Source organism: Schistocerca nitens, chromosome 7 (genome assembly GCF_023898315.1).
Source record: "Schistocerca nitens isolate TAMUIC-IGC-003100 chromosome 7, iqSchNite1.1, whole genome shotgun sequence".
NCBI classification, from domain to species: Eukaryota; Metazoa; Arthropoda; class Insecta; order Orthoptera; family Acrididae; genus Schistocerca; species Schistocerca nitens.
Genome location: NC_064620.1, coordinates 389,908,355 through 389,933,900, shown reverse-complemented (window position 1 = coordinate 389,933,900; position 25,546 = coordinate 389,908,355). Strand labels below are relative to the sequence as shown.

General features: G+C 41.5%; 1 protein-coding gene across 2 annotated transcripts; it reads left to right on the top strand.

The window, feature by feature from the left end:
* The first annotated feature begins 2,302 nt into the window (after nt 1-2,302).
* Nucleotides 2,303-25,546, top strand: LOC126194712 (von Hippel-Lindau disease tumor suppressor). Of its 2 annotated transcripts, none has more exons than XM_049932950.1 (2): nt 2,303-2,460; nt 24,536-25,543. In XM_049932950.1, exon 2 carries the CDS (start codon nt 24,552-24,554, stop codon nt 25,050-25,052), a length of 501 nt encoding a protein of 166 aa, XP_049788907.1. In that variant the 5' UTR covers nt 2,303-2,460; nt 24,536-24,551; the 3' UTR covers nt 25,053-25,543. The 2 variants fall into 2 exon arrangements, with proteins under 2 accessions (XP_049788907.1, XP_049788909.1); XM_049932952.1 differs by lacking the exon at nt 2,303-2,460 and adding an exon at nt 4,855-4,980 and having other exon boundaries at nt 24,536-25,546.

Here is a 25,546-nt window from a genome sequence, read left to right as displayed (position 1 = left end):
ATTTATTTCAGCATTGTGTGGGATTGTAATCCACCAGGCTGGGCCAAGGTAATTCAGTAGGTTAGGGAAATTGCTTTGTTGGATGTACATTCAATTATGATGTACTTCTTCGGGTATAACAAAAGTTTATTTGCTGTTGAGGTGTGGTGTGCCTGTTCTGTTCCTCTTGTTGACTGTCGTTAGCAAGAGCTAACTTCGACAATGGAGATTTGTTGAGTTACTATCGTTCTATTCACAATTTTCAGTTCTTTATTGTTGCTTTGGGCTTTCATTAAAATCATGGCGTCCTGTTTCACATGCGATATGGAAACCTGTAGATTCTTGTTTGCATTTCTCGGCTGTCGTCTGGACGCCTGCAGTAGGTCAGACTCATGCTCATGGCCGTTTTTTACAGAAGTGTTTTTCACATATGCTATGAGCTGCATCTTTCTTACAGTTTGTACCTCTTTCGCTTCATAATAGAGTGTATGTTCTCTTTACAGGTAACATACTCGCACAGAAAGTTCCTACCACCTACCACAATACATTCATTAATACAATGAAACACACCTGGCCAGCGTAGATATTCATGTCGTTCGTGAGCTTTTACTCACAAGTCACAGTTGCCATTTCCATCTATCAACACACTTTACTTATGGTAAAGTAAAGAAGAAAGCGCAACCTACAGTCTAGAAGCCCTGTGATGATTAACGGTTGTGCACTATATTTACACTTCTCTATGAAAATCTACAGTAGTGGATATTTGTAGGAAAATTAATATTTGTAATACTTGCATGCAGTGTATATGTAGTAGTAAGAGACCCAATATACTAAAAAATGCAGTCAAATGGTATTGCATTTGACGCCGGTATTACACCATACAACAACACATTATCGATTCAAGTGATACAGTGCGGAACTCAGTATAAAGGTAGTCAGCCCTGATAAGTGTTAGTGTGTGTACATGCCTACTGTGCTGATAGAAAACAGATGCCATTAGTGACAGTGCATATTCTGTACATAAGCCATGACTGTGACATAGTAACATTGAAAACAGTTATCATTTGATGAAAAAGGTGATGAAAAGGTGCACATCTGTGCACGATATGGAAAGAACAGAAAATATGTGCAAAGTGGAAAATTATCTGAGGCGTTGAAATGGCTACTTTTGATTAAAGTGAGGAGCACAACCGTTATTCTTCTCAACTTGTTACTGATTTAAGTTTCCAATAACTGCCAGACGTTTATGACAAATTTTGCCAAATGAAAACACCTTGCATTGAAGAAACGACAAACAGGTTCGATTGGAGTTTGCTGCATGACAAATGTTATGTACTAGAGAATCGGATAAAGCGATCTTCAATGATGAGAATAATTGTAATGGTTCAGATGGATTTCAGTATAGTTGGCATGGTCTGAGGACAGAGCAACATGTAAGAATCAGAAGAAATTTTGGTAGTGAGAGTGTTATGATTTGGGTAGCATTCTGCACTAGAGGTAAATTACACATTGCTTGGTTGAACACTAGAATGAAATCTAATATGAACACTGAGATGCTAGAGGCAGAATAGATTAGAATGTACGAGGACCTACGGGGCGAAAGGTTAATGTTCCAACAAGATAATGCATTTGTGCAGATATCGATGTCTTTTCCTGACCTGAATGTAACCTGAATTTGAACTCCATGGAAAACTTTTGGGGAATAATTGCAAGGCGTGTTTATGTCAATGGATGTCAATTTGAGGCCGTATGTGAGCTAAAACAGCTATGTGAGAAGAATGGGTGACAATTTCACTGCAAGAAGTGCAAACCCTAAGAAAATCGATGCTGAAGAGAATGTTTGAGGTAATGAGGAAGGACAGGGGTTGGACAAAGTACTAAGAATGCATGACACAACAGGATAGTTTGTGCTTTTATATCAATTTTCATCCAGGAAATGCGAACGTCTTATTTTATCGCTCGTTTTATGAAAGAGACTATGAAATTTCTCAATGATTTATGTCTTAGACGTATCTACTACTTTCGTAATAAATTCGATACATGTATGCTTCAGATATTGTACATAACCTTGCCCTTACACTGATTTTCACTACTGTACCTATACGTGTTTGGCATTTTGACAAACCAAGTTTATCTTAAAGCCACAGTCTAACATGTGGTAGAGCCTACATACCTATATCACGTGACTGAGTGAAAAAAGGATATTATTTAGAATTGTTTTGTAGTTTAATGTTGACTCATCCAATTCATTTATGTAACTTTGATGTGGCTGAAGAAGAAGAAGATACAGCTTTTTCCCCTTTCATTTCGATTGTCGGTTTGACTGTACATCGATAAGTCGATCGAGGCTTAAAGTGTTTCTTACTGTCAGTTCGTCAGAGCTCAGAGCTTATTACGTTATTAGTTTATGTTTGATCGAAGTTGACGGTGTGTGGTATTAGCGGGTAATTAGTTTCAATCTCACGTCACCATATTTTGTTGGTAAGTTTTAAATAAGAGTAAACGCTTGGTATTCGTTAATTATATTTTTAACCTAATGTAAACTTGTAAGTTGTTGTTGACATCTGATGGTAGGAGTAAACATGTTAACAGGCTGAAACATAGGCATTAAATTGCGACTGTAATTGAAAGTTGTGGAGGAGACGAAAATATATTTAACAGTTGACATAACGATAGGTGGATTCTACAGATCGTGGCGTCGATTATGTATAGGATGTATTGATGGAATGTGAGAAGGCGTTGTAAACCCATAAAAAATGGAACATTTGTTTTTAAAAGTATAAAACCTTTCATCAGGGAAGTTTTTTGTCATTGAGCTATAGTTGTGCAGAATATTTTTGGTGCGGCATGTAATGTTGCAGTTAGGTCCAATGTATTGTGCCGTCCGGTATCTTACGTTGGAAGATGACAATTGTGTTGTAGTAACAGGTCCAGCTCTATTGCAACTTTATGTATTTGAAGAAGTGTGGTCTTCATTTTTCAGATCAGTTTTGGTTGTGTTGCGCACATGTTGTGCTTTTATTAGATACAGAAATAGTTCTGCAGAAAATAGTTTTCGGTACTGTTGCAGCAAAACGTTAGCAAGACAACGAAGTATTAATTTTGAAGCATATCTCCAAAATGGTGGTTGCTTGTATGTGAGAAACAAAATAATTTTTTTGACTCCTCGGATATGTTTGTAATTATTGTGTGTTAAGATGAGTGTATAAAGAATGTTAACTGCTTTCCCTTCTTGAAATACCACAAATTTAATGTTATAATTTATTTTACTAACCTGAGTTCACATTTCAGCTGTTGATGATTATTATTATTAGTGAAGGGTTATGTAACATTTTTGATTTCTTCCCCTTGAATGTATTATTGGAAATAACTTGTGAATATGTATCGAAATGGGCTAATGCGTTATACTGTAAGCTCCCAGCCACCTCCCTCTTGAAATGTTTGTAGTGGTGACAGTCAGTTCTGTAATGTCACTAAAGGCGTACATTGAGTTGAAAGGTGTTAACTTGGTTGTGTTGGTGAAACTATTGTATTTGGCTGTTGAATAGAGGTTCTGGTAACAGGTTGACCTGTATGACAGGCTAATGTTTGTGCGCCATATTTGAATGCAGTTTTCATCATAACAGCAAAAACTGGAAGGTCAATTCAGAAAATTTTTATTAGATGATGGATCAGAGACAGAATATTTTGATTCATATTATGTAGGCCTACATATATTGGACATAAACTATGAAAAAAGCAAGGCAGGTTCACTCAGTGACTTTTATCAAAATGATGTGTCACACACTGAATATCATCTGAGTTTGTTTGTGAAGCAGGTGTAAAATTTTGTTTCTGAGGGGCTGTCAGAAGCTGCATGCTTATTTTCAGTAGAAGCTACTTAAAAGGATGATAGATGTGCACTCTATTCTTGGCTTTAGCTAAGATATGTTTGCAAAAATTAAAAAAATTACTGCGATTAAGAAGAATCGCAGTGAGAATGGTATTCGTGCTGATCTTTAGGAAGAAGCAGCATTGTTCAGTTCACATAAATGTCCTAAGAAAGCCTCAAAGCACGTGATTGTAAAGAGGACTCAAATTGTACAAAGATTGCGTGATTAGGTTTCATTGAAGACTTGTTATGTTCTATGTAGTAATGTCAGCCTTAGTGTTAAAGGGAATTCATTGGCCATTAATTATATTAAATGAAATAGGCTTCATATTTGGTGCATAACAGAAATTGCTGTTATATACAGAGAATCACTATAGGTGATTTTGTGTAAAACTAAGCCTGATATTTTTTTTTTAATTTTATTTTTAATTAAATTTATCATCGTTTTCTGAATCTATTAAAGTTAATTGTTACTCCTCTGGAACATTATTGAAGTTATAGCATTGTTAAGATATTTTAGTTAAACTGTCAGAGGAGGTTAGAGATCAGTAAGTTTGCTTTTTATATTTAAATTTAGGTTGCAGTTATTGTTATTGTGTCAACTGTTAAGTTTCAGTAGCTGAACCTTTTGGACAGTCTTCAGTTTTTAAAGAAAAGTAATATATTAAGTAAGCAGCTAATTTACAAGAGCAGCAGTGTATTTAGTATCCCACCTGCAATGAAGAAACATAAAGTTTGGCCTGTAACTCAGAAATTGTAGCAGTTCTGTTTGTTTTAGGTTAGGAGTGAGTAAACCCAATAAAAAAAATCTAGTGACCTATAAAGAAGTGTTTAATGTACAAACGATCGGTATAAATATTGGAAGTAATTGTCTCACATGTTACGGTTTGTTAGATTGTTACAAAAATCCAACTGTTTAACACTTCATGTCATTTTTAAGTAATGTGGGATGGTATAACTTGTGCCTTATTGAATTGTACTTATATTGATTTATTATTTATTCAGAAGATGAGAAAAACAGTATCAGCAAATATGGGAAAACTTTGAGGAAAGTTACAGAAAGATGCCAGCAAATAAAACTCCAATAAAGAGGACAGAATAAAAGCAGATGGGAAAACATGAAGATAAAGGTATCCTGTGAAATTTTTTTAATTGAACGTTGTAAGAAGGAAGGAGAAAGAAAAAATACGGCTGTAAACTAAAATTTGTATTGACTGAAGATGAGTTTGAGACCTGTGCTTCCCATATGGGATGATATAAGATTTTCAGTCCCTCAGCAAAGCTGTTTCTTTGGATAAAGAAGGTGCTTTGTTCCTGTTACCCCTCCCCTCCACCCCCCCCCCCCACCCCCCCAAAAAAATAGGCGTGGATGAGAGAGCCTAAAGCCTACTGTGCCAAAAAAGGGAGCAAAACAGATTTTATTAGTAAAGAAGAAAACTTCATCTTGTAAATTTACTGGTGATAATCTGCTGAAAATGCAAAACATTTTCACAGTTGATAAAATAAGAAGGCAATCGAACAATACGAAGAATGTAAAGTCTATTGCAGGCCAAGTGACTTGGAAGTGGGTTAGTTTCCAGAAACATTGCGCGAATTTGACAGTAAAGGAAGTTTTTTAAATCCGGATTTTAAACAAAGTTTTTCAAGTTATATCCAGTGTAAATTCTCTCATCTTTACAGGTTTTGAGGTTTGTGATGAACAGTCATGTGTTGAAGGCACATGATCTCGAAAAAGTTACAGTGCCAGTGCCAGTTGTGAAAAAGATTATGCCAAGAACATTTATTTTGTTGGATTTTCAGACTGTGATAAGCAAATCTGCCAAATACACATACCCTGGAAATGCAGAGAGAACTGTTGAACAGAATTGAGACAAACAGATTATGTGTATGATATTTGTAGGAAATGAGAAGGATGTATCCTAAATAGAGTTTGAACAAGTTCTTGCTGTTCTTACAAATCTAGTTATTGTGCACATTAGAAACTTTTTATATAATGAATTTTCAGGAAATTAAGACATTTTTGAAAGGGGTGAGAAGTCGTCTGCATTTAGTTTCTTTAGTGGTGGGTTCTTAAAATTAAAATAATTTGGTACACAGGACTTTAAACTAATACTGTACTGAAATGTGTCATATTTAAAGGTAACAAAACTTTTCACTAGGTTGTTTAATTAGGAAGTGAGGTCTAGACATGTTATGGGTAAAACTTTATAAAGGGCTGTTGGGGAACTCTTTAAGATGGCTGAATAGCTGAATTGTGAATCAGTTTCATATTATTTGTGTGTGTGTGTGTGTGTGTGTGTGTGTGTGTGTGTTTGTTTGTTTTAATTAAATCATGAAGTTAGGGAGGTTGATGGGTGAAGATAAGTGATATCATTTTATTGTTGAAAGTAACAACACATTCACTCATAATCATACACGCATAGGCGTTGCCAGCATCTGCATGTGTGTGGCCCATTGTAAACTTTAGCTTATGTTACATGCCGATTTGTCTGTAAATGAATACAGTAAAATTGATTTTAATTTATAAAAACTGACCCTGGGTGACATGAGTGACACCTATGAAAATTCCTTGTCCCACCTGTGACAATCTTAGATTGAAATTTTTATAAGTAAATAGTAATAGCCTAATGTAACATTTATTCATATTTCATCACATAGGGATTTAAAAATTAAGTTGTTTTGAAAAATCAGCCTTCTGCAAACAATTTCTTTTTACCCAGACATGTTTCAACATCTATGTGTCATATTCTGTATGTCAAATTTTTATTTCTTAAAATTACATCAATAAAGGAACTGAATTTTACTATACATTGGTTTTTGTGTGCACCCCCCCCCCCTTTTTTTTAAAAGCATGTCATGCGCAAAATTTTTCGTCCTATTGTGTGTGTCTAGCTGATGTCTCGATAAACTGTTACTCAGTGCACTGTTTCCACACAGTTCTTCCCAGAATTTTTTCTCACTACTTCACCTCACATGCACTTTCACAAAATGTGGTGCAACATGATCTGAGCACTCCCTTCTGACTCCATACCCAGTGAGAGGTGTTATAATAATGCAGTTCATTTAGCGATGTAATTTTAAGAAACAAAAATTTGACCCACAGAAGATACACACATTTCAAAACATGTATGGGTAAATACATAGGAAGGAAACAAAAAAGTTTGCACGAGGCTGATTTCCAAAACAATCCAATTTGTAAATCGCAAACACTGAAAAACATAGAGGAGCTTCAGACCTTAGTAAAATGAGTCTTACTTAGAGATTTGTTTTAACAGAGTGGATTCAGTGTTTTAAAAATACATGCATAATTCACACAGCTCTTGTAAAATGCTGGTCGACGTTCAGTGCTATGTCGTTTTGCTGTCCCAGCCATGGCAGGTTTAAACCTGATTTTAACATCTGACTTTCTAAATTTCTGACTTTCTGATTTAAAAGGAAGGTAAAACAACTCATATGATCACCAATCTATGTTTAATTCATTCCTGTTTATTCTATTTGTTACATTAACTTTTAGCTGACAAAAAACATAATGCAACTTTCCCCACCCGAGATTATGGAATCTCCCCCCATCTAATAGAAGGAATTTGTAAATACTGTAAATATTAATTTAGTGCTCAATAAACACAAAATTACTAATATTGTGAACACAGTCAACATACAAATCTAATAAATATGACGTATTGAAATAGTGAAGACAATAATTAAATAAAATTGATAGATCAATATAAATGACATACAACAAGTATTTGTAAGATAGTGAATACAATTATTATCTTAAATTCTGATATCCATTGTACTTTTGTTAATTGATAGATAAGTAGATTAAACATGGGCCATCCACAGACTGCCCTTATTTGTGATATAGTGCAGATATTGGCAGCTTGTCATATTGGTAGGAACCAAGTGGAAGATCTAGCATCTAATAGAAAATAATGAGCTGTGAGCCAGAAAATAAGAATTACTTTGTAACTATTTAGGCTTTCCCGGCGAGATCTTGACACGTGGAATAATCGGGTCTACTGCCGGATGTTTGTGTCGCTCTGGCACAATATTTTGGCCACGTAACTCGTTGCCTTCTTCAGGTGATACCTGAGACTGCACCTGAAGAAGGCAATGAGTTACGTGGCCGAAATATTGTGCCAGAGCGACACACATCCGGCAGTAGACCCGATTATTCCACATGTCAAGAATTACTTTATATCTTCACATACTGCTTTGACAGCATATTGACGTTTCTCATATATATATCTGGTGAGTACTGATGGCCATTTGTAAAGTTTTACCATCAGTGATTATCGTTGTTTTATAAATTGATCTCAGCACTATTCACATCATAAAACTCATTCACACAGTAAAATGAGTTATCTGATAGCCAGTTATTGTACAATCTTTCTTTTAAGTTTTTTTAATGGCATAGCCCGAGTAATATGTGGTAGTTTATTGAATATTTTTCACATTAAGCGAGTTACCAGTTTTGGTTAGCCTATATCTTGATATGTCATAATCTGCCTTCATTATAGTGTTGTCATGAATATCTTACCAACAGCTCATTTCATGCCATTGTCTTCAACAAATAGACACAGATACATGCGTACCGATTTATAAGCCAGTAGTAAGAGCTTGCTCTAGAGATGACAGTGTTCCCTAGGACCAGTGCATTAGATGTAGTCCATATCAATTCAGGCAGGCTAGGAAAAAATCTTACCTTCATAGCTTCGGTTGTTATTGGATTTAGCATATGTTAAAATGAAGAACTAAGTAAGGAATACATATTTTTTGCTTTCTCCAGAAAAGTTTCTGCTCAGAGGTACAGCCCTCCACAGATGACACTGTGCATACCCTTTTGAAGATGCAAATTTTAGAAAAATTTTCGAATGCTGTATCTCTGGAACCGTTCTAGATATTTTGTTGTTTTTTTTTTTATTTGAAAGATAATTGCTTTATGATTACAAAGAAATCTTCCATTTGGACTTGTCTGTCAAAGTTCTTTTCCTGTAAGGTTCTGAGCTTTTTAATTATTTAAGGAAAAATATTTATTTTTCAGAAATGCCAATACATAAAATTTTTATTTTTTTCTGTCGATTAGTGCCATATAGTTCTACATCCCCTGGAAAGAAGAGCTTCAACTTTTAAGTCCAACAGGTTTTATAAACAACTGAAATTTTTGCCATACATAGAACCTGTTTTATTTCCACATTATCACATAATAGGCTCTTAAAATCAAAACCTAGCCTTATTTAACATTATTTTAGTTTTGAAAGATGAGTAAGAGACTCATTTTTCAAGCATTTTAATTGGTTCCGAAATGCATGTGAAAGGTCCAAAGACTTAAAGGTTTCAATTTGTACAACTTCTGTGCAGTCTGTTTTGTACTGAAATTAGCCAGTCAATGAACTAAAAATGTGTTTCACTGCTTCAGTATCTTCCTTTGATATAGAGTGATGCCTTCCTGTTGAACAAATAGAAACTGGAGCACTTACAGTGTTCAAAACATTGTGAACGGGAAGTGAACCCTGATGGTGGTGCTGCTGTCCTTCAACCGGAAACAGCTGTCCATGTGGTAGCATAAAGTTCACTACAATTTCATTTAACTCATAACTGGTGTCAATCTCTGTAATCCACCAGTCACTGTCATACACACACGCCACAAACATCATCCTTTTCAGATCGTGAATCTGAATATTATCATGCTGTTTCTGAGGTGTTGGCTGAACTAACGAAATTTCTTCTTTTTTGCTCTTTAAACTGCATGAGATATGAGTTCGCCCATCACTTTAAATCCAAAAATGTCTTCAAAATTCCTTGCACAGGAGTAGTTTGTTTGGACCATTCTCCTTTTTTCTGCTCATGGAATTCTTCGATTTCATTCTTTTGCCAAAAGAATGAGGGCTGTGGATGTGTAAGATTTCACGACTCTTGTAAAATCCTTGGCATTCTGAATCACAGCTTTATTTAATCTGGAAAGACCGTTTTGTAGCATGGCGCTTCGGCAGGTCGCCTACGCCATCACAAGGCCCGTTCCCGAGACCAGTAGCACTGTGTACCCAGCCTTTTAGCACAAGTGACTTACCCAATTCAAACAACTGGTAACGATTTTTAAAATGACTAGGAATGCTATCAGAAATAATGATTATCTTCTCTGTCCCTGTTTGCAGTTGAAAAATTTTGGGCATTGCTTGCAAAGCATGTGCTGATTCCTGTCCTGTGTCATCACTTATAACTCCAACACTTGTGGTCTTGTTTTGAAAATATGTCACTCCTGTAAAAATTGGAATCTGGTCATTATTCCAATTCTTGTACTTCTTGTGGGAGAATTGCAGACCAGTTCTCAGCAAAATTACAGTGAAGCACTAAACATAGGCCTAGTTCTTCAGCTTGTACAATCCACTTCACTTCTACAACGTGTTGTTGTTGCAGTTCTTTAGATGCTGGCATGTTACTGATTTCATTGACCATTTACTAAGATCAACAATGAAAGTCCCCCCTGCGGGTTCGGGGGTAAGAATAGGCCCGCGGTATTCCTGCCTGTCGTAAGAGGCGACTAAAAGGAGTCTCAAACGTTTCGGCCTTCTGTGATGGTCCCCTCTTGGGTTTGACCTCCTTTTTTCCAAATTTCCGTTGTTAGTGCGTGCCATTTGGGGAAGGACACCTTACGTGGTGTTTTTCTATTGGTCCATCATACACCACCATCTTGCATGTTACCTATTGTCGTGTGGGGGGGGGACTCCACCCAACATCATCTGGGTTGTCTCCTTCTCATCTTGTGCGCAGTCTTCCTCTTAGCGCCCACGACACCTATGGACCCTTTAGACACCTAAAATCCAGCACGGTAGCCAGTCCGTTGTGGTGGGGTCGTCATGTACCCTCTTGGTGGTAGCCCCCTGACCACGCAGGGATCGCACTACAGATGCCAGAGCTGTTTCCTCCCCATGCATGCCAAGGAGTATGTGCCCATCTTGTCTGGGGCACGGGGACTCCGGGCAACGGGATATCGGCCAGGTACCTGTTGCTTTGGCTGGGTGGCGCCCTTGGGGAGAGCCCTCGTTCGGAGTAGGTGGCATCTGGGCGGATGTGGCGCAATGAAGCGCAATAAATCACACCAAGCTGGTGGTCGCACGGCCACCAGCGTCTCTAAGCGAGGTAGAGTCGACTTTGATGCTGCGCAATATGACCCTCAGACGTTCCCCTCGTTGGCTGCGCCATCGGAGGGACGCCGATCTAGTGCCAAGCGGGAGCCTTACGTGCCGCAATACCTTGTCTGCAGCAGGACTGATGGTGACTCCTTTCTTATGACGAAGCCTCTGTTTTTTGTGGAACACCTGGAGGATAAGTTTGGGGAAGTGGCGGGGTTGTCAAAAATGAGGAATGGGTCCATCCTCCTCAAGACGTCCTCCCCAGCCCAGTCACGAGCGTTGCTCTTGTGTGATAAGCTGGGTGACGTCCCTGTTACCGTCACTCCCCACAGTAGCTTAAATATGGTCCAGGGGATTATTTACCATCGTGACCTCTTGTTGCAATCCGATGACGAGCTGAGAGCCGACTTGGAACGACGTGGTGTGCATTTTGTCCGTCGTGTACATAGAGGACCCAAGTCCAACAGGGTGGCCACCGGTGCCTTTATCTTGGCCTTCGAGGGTGATGTCTTGCCCGAGAAGGTCAAGGTGATGGTTTACCGTTGCGACGTCAAGCCATACGTCCCTCCCCCGATGCGGTGCTTCCAGTGCTGGAAGTTTGGGCATATGTCCTCCCGTTGCCCATCCAGCGCTACATGTCGAGATTGCGGACGCTCCTCTCATCCCGATTCTCCATGTGCGCCTCCACCTGTATGTGTCAACTGTGGGGAGCACCACTCTCCATGCTCGCCGGATTGCCCCGTTCTTCATAAGGAGCGGAAGATAATGGAATTTAAGACCCTGGACCGGCTTACTTATCGAGAGGCTAAACAGAAATATGAAAGGTTGTATCCTGCTTCCCTTCGACCATCTTATGCTGCAGCCACGTTATCGTCGCCCACGCGAGCGACGGTTGTCGCCTCATCTGTGCCGCCTTCAGTGGGCCCTCGGGGCCGTGCATCTCTGTCTGCCCCCCTCATGCCTGGGGGCAAGCCTTCCTCTGTTGCCCCCTTAGCCGTTGGGGGCAAACCTTCTTCTGTCGCTCCCCCCACGCTTACTTCGGGAGTGACATCTCCTCCAAAACCGGGGGGCTCGTTCCCTCCCCATCCTCCTCCACCGGCGTTTCCTCTGCCGGTTCCTCTCCAGCGGAAGGGGTCCCTCGGGGCTCTCCCTTCCTCCGTTTCTTCTCCTACCCAGCCGGATGTCAGCCAGTGGCTGAAGGTTCTGCCACCTGCTGGTCGTAGGGCTTCTGCGTCGTCGTCAGCCTCTGATGCTCCTTCAGAGAAGCTCTCCCAGCCCTCTCACCCTAAGGGCCGACGCGAGAAGAAGGAACGGAATGTGTCCAAGAAGACGGACGTTCCGGCGGTTTCCGTACCGCCTGCTGTACATAGTCCTGGCTCCGGGGATGAGGTGGAGATCCTCGCCTCTGCCGCGGATGGGGAGCTCCCCCGGCATGTCTTGGCTGCACTGCTGGCTCAACTCCCGCCGCGTTTGCTGCTTCTGGGCGATTTCAATGCCCACAACCATCTATGGGGTGGGACTGTCTCCGATGACCGTGGTCGGGCCGTGGAGCATGTGTTGGCTCAGCTCGACCTTAGCCTCTTGAATACCGGTGCTCCGACGCATTTTAGTGTGGCCCATGGCTCTTTCTCAGCCATCGATCTCTCTCTTTGCAGCCCCGGACTTGTCCCATCCCTCCACTGGAGAGTGCATCCTGATCTGTGTGGTAGTGACCATTTTCCCATCTATTTGTCACTGCCCCAGTGTCATTCTTCTGGGCGCCTGCCCCGCTGGGCTCTCCGCGGGGCTGACTGGCCGGCTTTTACTTCTGCTGCAACCATTGAGTCTCCCCCACAGGGTGACATTGACGGGGTGGTCCGCGTCATAACCACATCCATCGTTTCGGCGGCCAAGGCTGCCATCCCTCGCTCTTCTGGACTCCCTCAGAGGAAGGCTGTACCTTGGTGGTCGCCGCAGATTGCTGAGGCTATTCGCGACCGTAGGCGGGCTCTCCAGCGTCATAGGCGGAGACCCTCATCGCCTTTAAGAGGCTCCGTGCCTTGGCCCGTCGTCTCATTGCACGGCGTAAGCAGGAGTGCTGGGAGAGGTATGTCTCGTCCTTGGGCTGCCATGTCTCCCCCTCGCTCGTGTGGTCCCGGATCCGGCGGATTTATGGATACCAGACCCCTATGGGTGTACCTGGGCTCTCCTTGGACGGCGCTGTCTGCACGGACGCTGCCGCCATTGCTGAACAGCTTGCCGCGCACTTCACTAAGAGCTCTGCGACTGCCTCTTATCCCCCCGCCTTTCGCTCTCTAAAGGAGCGAGCCGAGCGGACGCCGTTATCCTTCCACACGCGTCGTTCTGAACAATACAATGCTCCTTTCAGCGAGAGGGAATTCCTCGCTGCCCTCGCCGATTGCCCTGATACAGCACCAGGACCAGACTGCATCCACGCGCAGATGCTGAAGCATCTCTCGAGGGACTGCCAGGGACACATTCTCGCGGTATTTAACCACATTTGGAGCGAAGGCGTGTTCCCGTCGCAATGGCGAGAGGGTGTTATTGCCCCCATCTTGAAGCCCGGTGCGGACCCACTGGCGGTGGACAGCTATCGTCCCATTACCCTCACCAACGTTTTGTGCAAATTGCTCGAACGTATGGTGGGGCGGCGTTTGTGTTGGGTCCTTGAGTCGCGTGGTCTCCTCACTCCATCCCAGGGTGGCTTCCGTCGGGGCCGGTCTGCCACGGACAATTTGGTGCGGCTGGAATCTGCTATCCGTACGGCCTTTGCCCGACGTCAGCATCTTGTTGCTGTATTTTTTGATCTGCGGAAGGCGTATGACACCACATGGAGGCATCACATTCTTGCCACGCTGCATGCCTGGGGTCTTCGTGGTCGGCTCCCGGCTTTTCTTCAAACCTTTCTATTGCACCGCTCTTTCCGGGTGCAAGTGGGTGCCGCCTCTAGTTCATCTTATATACAGGAAAATGGGGTCCCGCAGGGCTCGGTGTTGAGCGTGTCCTTATTTCTAGTGGCCATTAATGGTATGGCTGCGGCCGTGGGGTCGTCAGTGTCTCCTTCCTTGTATGCCGACGACTTCTGCATCTCATTTAGCTCCACGACTACGGGAGTCGCCGAACGCAGGCTGCAGGTAGCCGTTCGGAAGGCAGCATCATGGGCTCTGACTCACGGTTTTCAGTTCTCTGCAGCCAAGACTCGAGTTATGCACTTCTGCCGGCGTCGGACGGTCCACCCTCATCCTGAACTTTACCTCGACGGCCACCTGCTTGAAGTGGTGGACACTTGCCGCTTCTTGGGACTCGTGTTTGATTCCCGGCTCACATGGGTTCCTCATATTACTCAGCTGAAGCAAAAGTGCTGGCGGCACCTCAACGCCCTCCGCTGCCTTAGCCACACGTCTTGGGGTGCAGATCGCTGCACGCTGCTGCGATTGTACAGAGCCCTTGTGCAGTCTCGGCTTGATTATGGGAGCCTGGCCTATGGGTCTGCATCACCCTCAGTGTTGAAGTTGTTAGACCCCATACACCACTGTGGGGTCCGGCTTGCAACTGGCGCTTTTCGTACCAGCCCCGTGGATAGTCTACTGGTGGAGGCCGGGGTTCCCCCGCTGCGGATTCGCCGCCATAGACTGCTCGCCGACTATGCTGTCCACGTTCATTGCTCGCCAGGCCATCCCAGTCGTCGCCTGCTTTTCCCTGTCACGGTCCTCCATCTGCCCGAACGGCGACCTAGGTCTGGGCTCTCCGTCGCTGTCCGCGTTCAGTCCCTGCTGTCGGACTTGGGTTCATTCCCTCTTCCGCCTCCCTTCCGGGTCCGTGCACCTACGCCTCCCTGGTGTTTGTCCCGGCCGTCCGTCCGTCCGTCTGGACTTGGCACAGGGACCCAAGGACTCGGTTCCGCCTGTGGCCCTCCGTCGCCGTTTTCTTGCGCTCCTCGCCTCATTTCCGGGCTGTGAGACTGTCTACACTGATGGTTCCCTGGTTGATGGTCGCACTGCCTACGCTTTTGCTCATGCTGCCCATGTTGAACAGCGCTCCTTGCCAGCTGGCTGTAGTGTTTTTACTGCAGAGCTGGTGGCCATCTTGTGCGCTCTTGAGCATATGCGTTCCTGCTCAGGTACGTCCATAGTCATCTGCAGTGACTCCCTGAGCAGCCTCCAGGCCATCGACCGCTGCTATCCCTCTTCTCCTCTGGTGTCCTCTATTCGGGAGTCTGTTTCCACCATTACCCGCTCTGGTCGTTCGGTGGTTTTTGTTTGGACGCCAGGTCACGTTGGCATCCCGGGGAACGAATGTGTAGACAGACTGGCCAAAGGGGCGATAGACGCCCAAGCTTTGGACATCGGCCTTACGGCTCGCGACCAGCAGCTGGTGTTGCGCCGTAAGGTGCTTGGGATGTGGGCTGCTGAGTGGCGTGGCATGACAGCCCCGAATAAACTGCGGGCTGTCAAGGAGACGACCGATGTGTGGCGTTCCTCCCTGCGGGCTTCTCGCAGGGACTCGGTGGTCCTGTGTCGGCTGCGCATCGGCCATACATACCTGACGCACGGCCATCTGTTGCGTCAGGAGGATCCCCCCCTGTGTCGGTGTGGGTCCCGGCTGACGGTCGGCCACATTTTGCTGGAGTGTCCTCGACTGCGCACACTCCGGCAATCTTTTAATCTCCCGGGCACTTTGGCTTTGGTTTTATCCGACGATGCCTCCATGGCTGACACTGTTTTACATTTTATCCGTGGTAGTCCTTTTTATGGTTCGATTTAGGGAGGTCCTGCACCTTTCCCTTTCTGTGTCTTTTGTCCTTGTGTCTGTTGCTGTTCTGGTGTGCCGTCAGTTGGTTGACTCTTTCCCTTTTTTGTTCTCGTGGTCAGTCAACCAGTCTCCGGCCGTCTGCCTTTCTTCTGTTCTTTCTGTCTGGTGTTTCTCTGTCCTGTTCTTGTCTGTCGTGTTTGTTGCTGCCTTTGTGTTCTTTTAGCGCCTGGGGGGACGTCTCTTCCCCCTTTGGTTTTTACCTGCTCCGTAGCTTTTTGGCTCGCCTGATTTTGGAATGGGGGACTGATGACCTTAGCTGTTTAGTCCCCCTTAAACATCCCACCAACCAACCAACCAACCAACAATGAAAGTGTCAAAGGCAACAGTTTTCTTAATTAGTTTATTTTCCTCCTGTGTTGCATATGTAATTTCTGCAGAGTTATCTGCTACGTCTTCCAGGCCAAGTGTTTGTAAAGACAATCCTCCCTTTCCAGGGCAGTCATCACATTCTTGAAACAAACAAGTGTCTCGCTTTACGTCACAGACTACCAATGACTTCAAACGTCCACCAAGTTGTCATATGTCACATGCTCCAGTAAGTTCTTCAAAGTTACCACATGAAAGTTCATAATTCGTGCAGTACACACATAAACAGACATCTCTAGGTAGGTGTGGAACTACCCACTTAAGTTGTAGTCCATAATCCTCCAATATGTGAAGTTGTATAGTTGCTCTTATAAATTGCAAAAGTTTCTTTAATACTGCGAGTCATGTATCTCTTCACTTCCACAACTTTTAGATCTTCAACTGCTACAGTTATAGTGTCTTTCTTGTTGGCACTCTGGTGAGAGCAGTCCCATTTATCTTCCAGATAAAATGACTGCACTATTTGAACTTGAGCTGCTTCTACAGGATGACTAATAGGGATCTGGTCTTCCAAAGATTCCTTTTACAGACCTCACATTTCTTGATTTGTCGTGCACTTTGATACAGATGGAACATAGTTCAAAATTGTTTTCATTTAAAACGTCTCTGGAGTAACAGTTAAAATTTGCACCTTTTCGCTACAGGATGCACAATATTCAACAGCCGAATTGATATTTGCGAAAAATTCCTGGCAGGAGGTGCAAGAGTGCTTTGGTTCATTTTCTTCTGAAGATGGAATTTCTATTTTGAAGAGTGTGGTCAGCTTTGCTGTAGTGTATTCATCAACAAAAGCAAAACGAGGATCATGGAATGTAGTCGAATTAAGTCGGGTGATGCTGAGGGAATTAGATTAGGAAATGAGACACTTAAAGTAGTAAATGAGTTTTGCTATTTGGGGAGCAAAATAACTGATGATGGTCGAAGTAGAGAGGATATAAAATGTAGACTGGCAATGGCAAGGAAAGCGTTTCTGAAGAAGAGAAATTTGTTAACATCGAGTATAGATTTAAGTGTGAGGAAGTCGTTTCTGCAAGTATTTGTATGGAGTGTAGCCATGTATGGAAGTGAAACATGGACGATAAATAGTTTAGACAATAAGAGACTAGAAGCTTTCGAAATGTGGTGCTACAGAAGAATGCTGAAGATTAGATGGGTAGATCACATAACTAATGAGGAGGTATTGAATAGAATTGGGGAGAAGAGGAGTTTGTGGCACAACTTGACGAGAAGAAGGGATCGGTTGGTAGGACATGTTCTGAGGCATCAAGGGATCACAAATTTAGCATTGGAGGGCAGCGTGGAGGATAAAAATTGTAGAGGGAGACCAAGAGATGAATACACTAAGCAGATTCAGAAGGATGTAGGTTGCAGTAGGTACTGGGAGATGAAGAAACTTGCACAGGATAGGGTAGCATGGAGAGCTGCATCAAACCAGTCTCAGGACTGAAGACCACAACAACAACAATTCATCCATAACTTAAATAATTTCTCTGTGCTTTCTTTATACATAGAGCTTATGACTCGACTTCACTGACCACGGTTTCTTAACAGGAGTAACACCTCTCTCTGTAGTTGACTGATTCAGGGTATTTAATTCTTCCTCTATTGGTGCAAAATCTGCTTCATCTACATCATGGGAGGCTTCACCTTGTTCAGATACTATCATTGTTGTTATTACATCAAAACATTTAGAACACACAAAGTTGTCACTGGAAACATCTTCACTTTGAAACAGAGTCATCAAATAAAAAAGCTTATTCCCAACCTGAAGAAAGTCTGCTTTTTGTTTGTCTTATATATCACTCTTCAGATAGGTTCTGTGATATAGAATAAGACCTCCCAGTTGCTGTGGTAACTTAAAGCACTGAAAGTTTCCATAAAACATTTTTCATTGGTATCCAAACTTTGTCACTAGTAAATTTCTTGAATCATGTTCTTGGGCCAGTAGGGTGGTAAAAATGCACAAAAACATCATTGTTTTCCAAACTTATCTTTCAACCTCTGCAAGCCACCACTGTCCATCATACACACATGCCACTATATCATTCAACATTAAAGACAGAGATGTAATTTTACTGACACAAAGTCACATCGGTTGCTGATGTTACATAGCATCGAACTGTTTTCTGCAATGCCAAGGAATTCGTAGAAATGCCTTGTTCCTTTTATTCAAATCTGGATTGAAGTGTTGTTTTCATATGCAGAACCACTTCTTCTTTCTTGATCAGAAAATAGGTAATGTCTTTAATATTATCCTTGTAATAGACATACATCTCCTGTACTGTGAGAATTTGGTCTGTGGTTGGTCTTTGTAGGCTAGCTTTACTTACTTCACATTTTTGTCGTACCTCCTACTCCATAACATGCATTTTTACCATGGCAGGATGCAAAAATGTGCCATTCAGCCACCAACCCATAGTCTACTTTGTGGTTGCACAGATTTGAAAAATTCTTTTTGTTCTTATACTGACTACCACGTCCATCTGAAAAATATATCAGCTTCTCAACCTTGGAAAAATTTTCTTTTATGTAATTTATTACATACTTTTTGAAACACATGTACAGCCAAAGTTTTGTGCTCCAAGTAGTCACTTAGAATTCAAATTGAAGAACTGCAAACTTCGTCTTTCTCGTTTTTAAAGTAGAGAATAAATGGATGCACTGTTGCCTGGTCATTGACCCATCCTGAATCACAAATGTAAAATTTTCTGCAAAATCAGCTAGCACTATGCATTCAGTTTCATGAAGTTGTCCTTTTTTTCCTTCAAAAACTTACTTTGACTTTTAGAAACATAGTGGTGACTTTTGAGTTTTTGTAAGTTATCCATTAAAGATTGCAAGTACTCTTACTGAGTTTTAACTACTGTTATCATTTCTGCCCTGTCAGTTGTGCCCCACTGTTTGAAGGTAATATTGTCTGGCATTTCCTCCTCATATTCGTGAAACAATTCGATAACAATTTTCTTACCAACTCATCATGCAGTCATAACTGTTAGTGTCACAGACCATTAAATGTGGTAACTCTTTAGTTAAGATCACGGAGTTTTGCACCCGCAATCATCGGTTTGACGTTTTGATCATATGAACAAACACATATGGAGTGTGTCCCTGAGGATCCAGCCAAAATACACCACTTAGGGAGGTCACAAAATTTTGACCTTCCAATTTTGCATTCAGGATGAGAATTTTTGAAAGCTACATGAAGTTCATTTAAATTTGACATCACTAGTTGTTTCTATTTATAACAACTCTTTTGCTATCTTTGCAACCTGGGCACAATCTGCTGTTTTCATCATCTTCAAAAAACTGCAGGATCTTTTTAATTTTTTCTTCACTTATACCTACTCCTTTCTTCTTTCCTAAAACTGGAAGAATGCCATGGTCTTTCACTAATTTTCGGGTTAGTTTAACCAAATGATGAGAAATGTTGAATTCATGAACTATTTTTTCTCTTGACCATGAGTCAGGGAGCAATCTTAAAATTTTAACACTTTCCTCTTTAGATGTCACTCAACATTTAATTTTTAATTTCTCTATTAAGCTCAAATATTAAGTGTCAGATGATGTTGGTGGTAGGTTTTCTTCTTCTTTAGAAATAATGTTTGTATCTGTATTATTAAAGCATAATTCCAAGTCTTTTCTAATTTTGTCTGAAATTTGTTATACCTTATTTTCAATAGCTGCTTTCCTTCCTCTGCTACTTAATTTTATTATTTTTGGAACAGGAGATAAGTCTAACTTAGAACAAGCAAAATCCAATATGCTAGCAGCTTCCTCATTAGGAATATAAATGTCGTTAACAAGGTTACATGATTCGGGTTCTGGATTCACAGCAAATATTTTTGAATAACAATTTGGGCACGGGGAATTTCCAGGAATCACATTAAGTTTCACTTGGGAAACTGTTTCTCACATAACAAGGACAAATGTTCAAGTTTTATTTCCCACAAACCTTTAGTAATAGGCTTTTTATTAACTTTAAGTGGATCACAGCTTATTCTTCCAAAAATGTGGTTGTACTTCAGAATATTTTTCTTCTCATGATACTCACACACTGATGTTACAAAAGAACTTACTTGAAATTTAAACAAAGTTTGCCTAACTTCATCAAAGTCATTGACATTTTTCAAGTTTCTTGAAACTGAACCGTAAACTGTTTTGTGACACACTTCAATTGCTATCTGTCCAACAGAGCATTGTTCATCCATGTTATTGCATTCCAATTAATCTTTCAAAATTAATTACAAATTACACACAGAACAAAGCACATAACACATTCTACACTCTCGATGAAGTGTGTACATTCACTCTAAAAAGATTTCAGAACAGACTGGCTACAGCAATGTCACACCCAGCAATAATGTACTTCTACAATGCCACACCCAGCAATAATGTACTTCTACAATGCCACACCCAGCAATAATGTACTTCTACAATGCCACACCCAGCAATAATGTACTTCTTTATTGACAATAAACCTAAACATAAATGGCCATTTTTATTACCACGGTACAATAGCGAAAGCTCCTATTGTTTAATATTGCATTAATAAAAATAAATAAACTAAATGAATATTGGGTGATCCTGTTAACTAAATATATGCCACAATTAAATTTTATTACAATGAAACAATAAACCATTTAAATAGGCAACAGCCATAAGATCAGTTATAGAGTAATGTGAATTATTTCCTCATTTTCAAAAATTCATATCGTTGTTCACAGTCAGATATCAATGTTGAAATTTCTGCAGTACGTTGCTATCATATAGGTGTAAAAACTGCACAAAAATGTATTTTTATATTCAGTCCCACCTGAGATAACTAACCCCAAAGTTTACAAAAACCAAATTTTTCAAATTTCAAAAATTCATTAAAAAAACTAAGGAAAAATTTGTAAGCATTCTTGCTCTATATGAGGCTAGTAGTGTATCATAGCTAACTATAGGAAAAAAATACACTCACTCCTTGTTTGTTATTTTTGGGCCTAAAAAGTGGATTTTTGAAAATTTGGATGCCAAACTTTGAAGGTCATTTTGATTGGTTATTTTTGAATTTAGGGTATTATGTGTAATAGACAATGTTGTAGAGGACACTTTTCTAAAAACAGTCGTGTCAGTTGCAATGTTGTACTTTACCCAGTGCAGAGATATTCAAATTTTTGCTAATGTCTCCAGACTGAAAAATTGTCTTGCACCTACAAATAAAAATGCCGCCATCCAGTAAAGGTGCAAGATAAATTATTTTAAAAACTATTTTGAACTTCTCAAATATAGGGTAATCACATATAAAAAAATTAAAACATTTAAAAATGGTCAAGCAACCGTCACTGGACCGCTTCATATGGATTGACCGTTTTGTCCGTTCAAAAGTAGACTGCGAGTGTTCCGTTTATGCATCTTCACGCCCGTCCCTCTTATGCTGTCTCAATACTATCCACCACCGTGCCATCTGTTTGCCAATGGCACCTTTTACACTAGCCTGTTTGAGAGTGTATGCAGAAGCTGCCGAACTACTGCTGTCCTACCTCCGCGACTTTCACCTCAGCATATATGCATGCCGTTTGTCTGCCATGCATGACCACCCATCCTATCCCTCCTCCTTCAATGACTCCTTTGATCGTCATTATGGGGTGTGTCCCCTTTTTCTGTTACCTCCTGGAGTTCGTTTTCGGCTCTTGCTCTGTCAGCTTACCTTCACACTACCAGAAACTTTCCCATTATGAACCCTTCACCACCTTGGCTTCGTGCAGCGGCCCAAGTTCACCTTGGCCTTCATTCGCTTCCAAAGGACACTACTTCAACCTCACTCTATCGTCTTCAGTTTCACAACCTTTGCGTGGACCTTTGTGATAATAGTGCTCTTGGGCTGACTGTGGTGACGGATGTGCCTTGGTCATTGGCACCTATGTTTTTCGGTATCTGCTTCCAGAACACTGCTCAGTATTTACAGCAGAGCTCTTCGCCCTGTATCAGGCCACACAGTACATCCAATGACATAGGAATTACAATTGTCATCTGTTCAGACTGTCATTCGCTAACTCTTGATGGAGCCCTGTAATGTTTATGTGGATTCCTGGTCATGTCTGTCTGACAGGAAAACAAGGCTGCTGACACTTGTGCCAAGACTGTTGTCCTTGTACCTCAGCCTGCTAGTTCTTACTGTCCCTCTGATGATATCTGTGTTGCCGTCTGTCAGCAAGTGATATCACTTTGGCATCACAACTGGTCCTCCCTTCGTGGGAACAAGCTTCGGGCTGTTAAGCCTCTCCCAGTGGCTTGGATGACCACCTCTTGGCCCTCTCACCACGAGATCATTTTAACTAAGTTGCCTATTGTGCACTGTCCTTTTAGCCATCAGCATTTATTAAGTGGTGCTCCCCCACCACTTTGTGCATATTATGCTTAACTTCTGGTTGTCCACCATTTACCAACGGAATGCCATTTTGTTAACTGTGTATGTTCCTGTTTGTGTTTGTCATCTAAGAGGTCAGCCATTTTAGCGAACAATGTATGAGCTGTTAACCACATTTTACTTTTAATCCATCATAACAATATGGTGAAGGCCATTTAATTTTTAGTTCTGGGCCTCCTTTTCTCTATGGCATATTTTGTAGACCTTCTCCAGACCCTGTTTTTAGCTGTCTTCTCTTCCATCGATTGGGATTGATCTGTAGTTGTTTTTAGCTCCTCTGTTTGTCTTCATGTTCTACCAGTTTTGACATGGGCATGTATGACACTAGTTGTTTTTGCGCACTAAAACAAAAGAAATGCCAGCAATAACATCGGGGCACTTACAAGTGGGGTAGTGTTTGCAGGGTAGTCCCACATCCAAAATCGCTGTGTACCCAGTGACAGATGGTGCAGTATGGCACAGAGAAGACGTCTACAGACACTCTGCTGTGGAGGGCCATAGGAGGAATGGGAGCAGGATTGTCACAAACTGATGTGGCCCAATGGCTTAATGTGAATTGTTCTTCTGTTTCTGGGATGAGAGAACCGAAACTGTATCCCGGACAGGGCCAACTACATGTGACATCAGAAAGAATGGACCATTGTTTGCCTGTAAGGGCACGACAGTACCGCCTTACTTGCACTGCAACAGGCATCTTACCTTGCAGCATCCCTTGGACATGCCCCTGTATCGAGGCAAATGGTGGACAAAAGGCTTCAGCAGAGTGGCTTTTATTGTTGGAGACCTGCTGTCTGTTCACCTCTGGCATGTCTTCTCAGAAGGGAACGTCTAGATCTGAGTCTTCAACATGCCTCCTGGATGGTCGAATAGTGGACCAATGTTCTTTTCACAGATGAGTCCCTATTTGGTCTGGAGAGTGATACTTGACGGATTCGAATCTGGAGGGCTTGTGGAACACGATTTCAGACCCAAGCATTGTAAAGAGAGACCTGTATCGAGAAGAATCCCTAATGGTTTAGGCAGGGATTATGTTGACCACTCGAACACTTCGTAATGAAATTGTATGGGTGAATCGGCAAGATTTAGCTGCTGTCAGGTACTCTGAGGAGAATTTGGAATCTCATGCACGGTTGTTGCAAGGTGCTGTGGGCCCAGACTTCATATTGATGGGCAATAATGCTCGACCTCATAGAGCACAAGTGGTTGATGTTTTCTGGGAAACCGAAGATATTTGCACGTATGGCATGACCTGCTCGCTCTCGAGATTTGAATCCCCTAGAGCATGTCTGGTATGCACTTGGGAGATGGGTTGCATCACATCAGCATCCAACTACTACTCTCCAAGACATATGAGGAGCTCTGCATGAAGAATGGGTGTTATTTTTGCCTCAACATGAGATTGATGACACCATTCATAGCATGTCCCATTGTTTTCAGGCCTGTATTGGTGCCAGAAGGGGTCACCCCACATACTGAATACATTAACCCGTTGTCAGAACGTGTGTGCAAATCTGTTAAGTTGGGAAAAAACTAAGAACATTTTTGTCTACTGTTATGCATGTTGCAGTTGATTATGTTCTGTTGTATTCTTTACATGGTTTCTACTTTACTGTCACCTGTTCATACTGTTTTGTGGCAAAATAAATTCAACCTTGCAAAGTTTCCATTTGTTGCTTTAATTTTGGACACTGGTGTATATGATCTAGTTCAACATAATCTAATTTTTTCAACTGCTTTATCCAAAGAACCATTGCTTCAGTTAAGACACAAAGGTTCTTTTTGTTTTGAGCTTGTTTGTGATGGTTACTGTTGATGTAATAACTGGGACGCTGTACTGCTTGTGTCCTGTTCTTTCTGATTTTTGAAGTTGTATTGTTGTTCAATGAAAATAGTAAATATTCATAACAAATAATTATACAGTTGCACTTCCATATATCTTCATTGCTGTTTCTTATCTTTCAGATGGGTGACTACAGTTATGGCAGATGAGGAGAAGGTCCTCAGATCTTTGAAAGCTACAAACAGTGCTTTTCTTAGGTTTATTAACAGCACTGAACGCAAAGTTGATGTTGTGTGGATGAACTACCAGGGTCAACATGTGAAGTTCAAAACCCTATTACCAGGCACGTTCTTTGATGCAAACACTTATGAGTCACATCCGTGGCTTTTCATTGATGCAGATACTCGTGACAGACTAGTTGTAAAATCAAAAGATGTGTATTTACCAGAACCATGGTTCAAACAGTATGAAAGGATACCCATTCCTATAGCTGCATTGCCCATGAGGATTGAAAGAACCAAAGTATACATTACAATACCTGTCTTTCCTCTGCGACAGAGGGCTCTTCAGATTGTAAGAGATATGCTTCAGAGGCCAGAAGATGCTTTCAAGCTTGAAATTCCAACAACACTGCAGAAGCAGCTGGCAAGAATGGTTAGGGACTGTTCACAAACACGCTTGAATTGCAACCCACCATAATATTTATATAAGATGCTATGTTTTTTTATATGTTTTTGTGCAGTTTAAGTTATCCTTCAGTTAGGTTGTAATTTGCATAGGAGCTAATTGTCTGTGATCGTTAGGGTACTGATGAAGTTAGCCAAAATGACAGCAAATTATAACAGCAGGGATGAGGAGGGAGGTGCACATAATATGTGGTGCTCTATGTGCAAGTCATATGGACTTGTTTTCATGGTAAAAATAAATAATTTTTCTCTCTTAAGTGACTACTCCAGATAATGGAGTTATACTTCCAAATTTGCTAGCAATAGTGAGAACAAATAATTTTTTCAACACATTTTGATGGAAGCAGCAGAATATATTATTGTTTTCTTTTTGAATCTTTTTGTGCTTTCATTATTCATCTGTATAGAGAAATGTTAATCAAGAAGTTTGACATTTGTATTTGTTTAATGTGCACACTTAAAGAATGTAAGATAAAGGAAGATAATGTGACTTTGTCAAGTTAATGT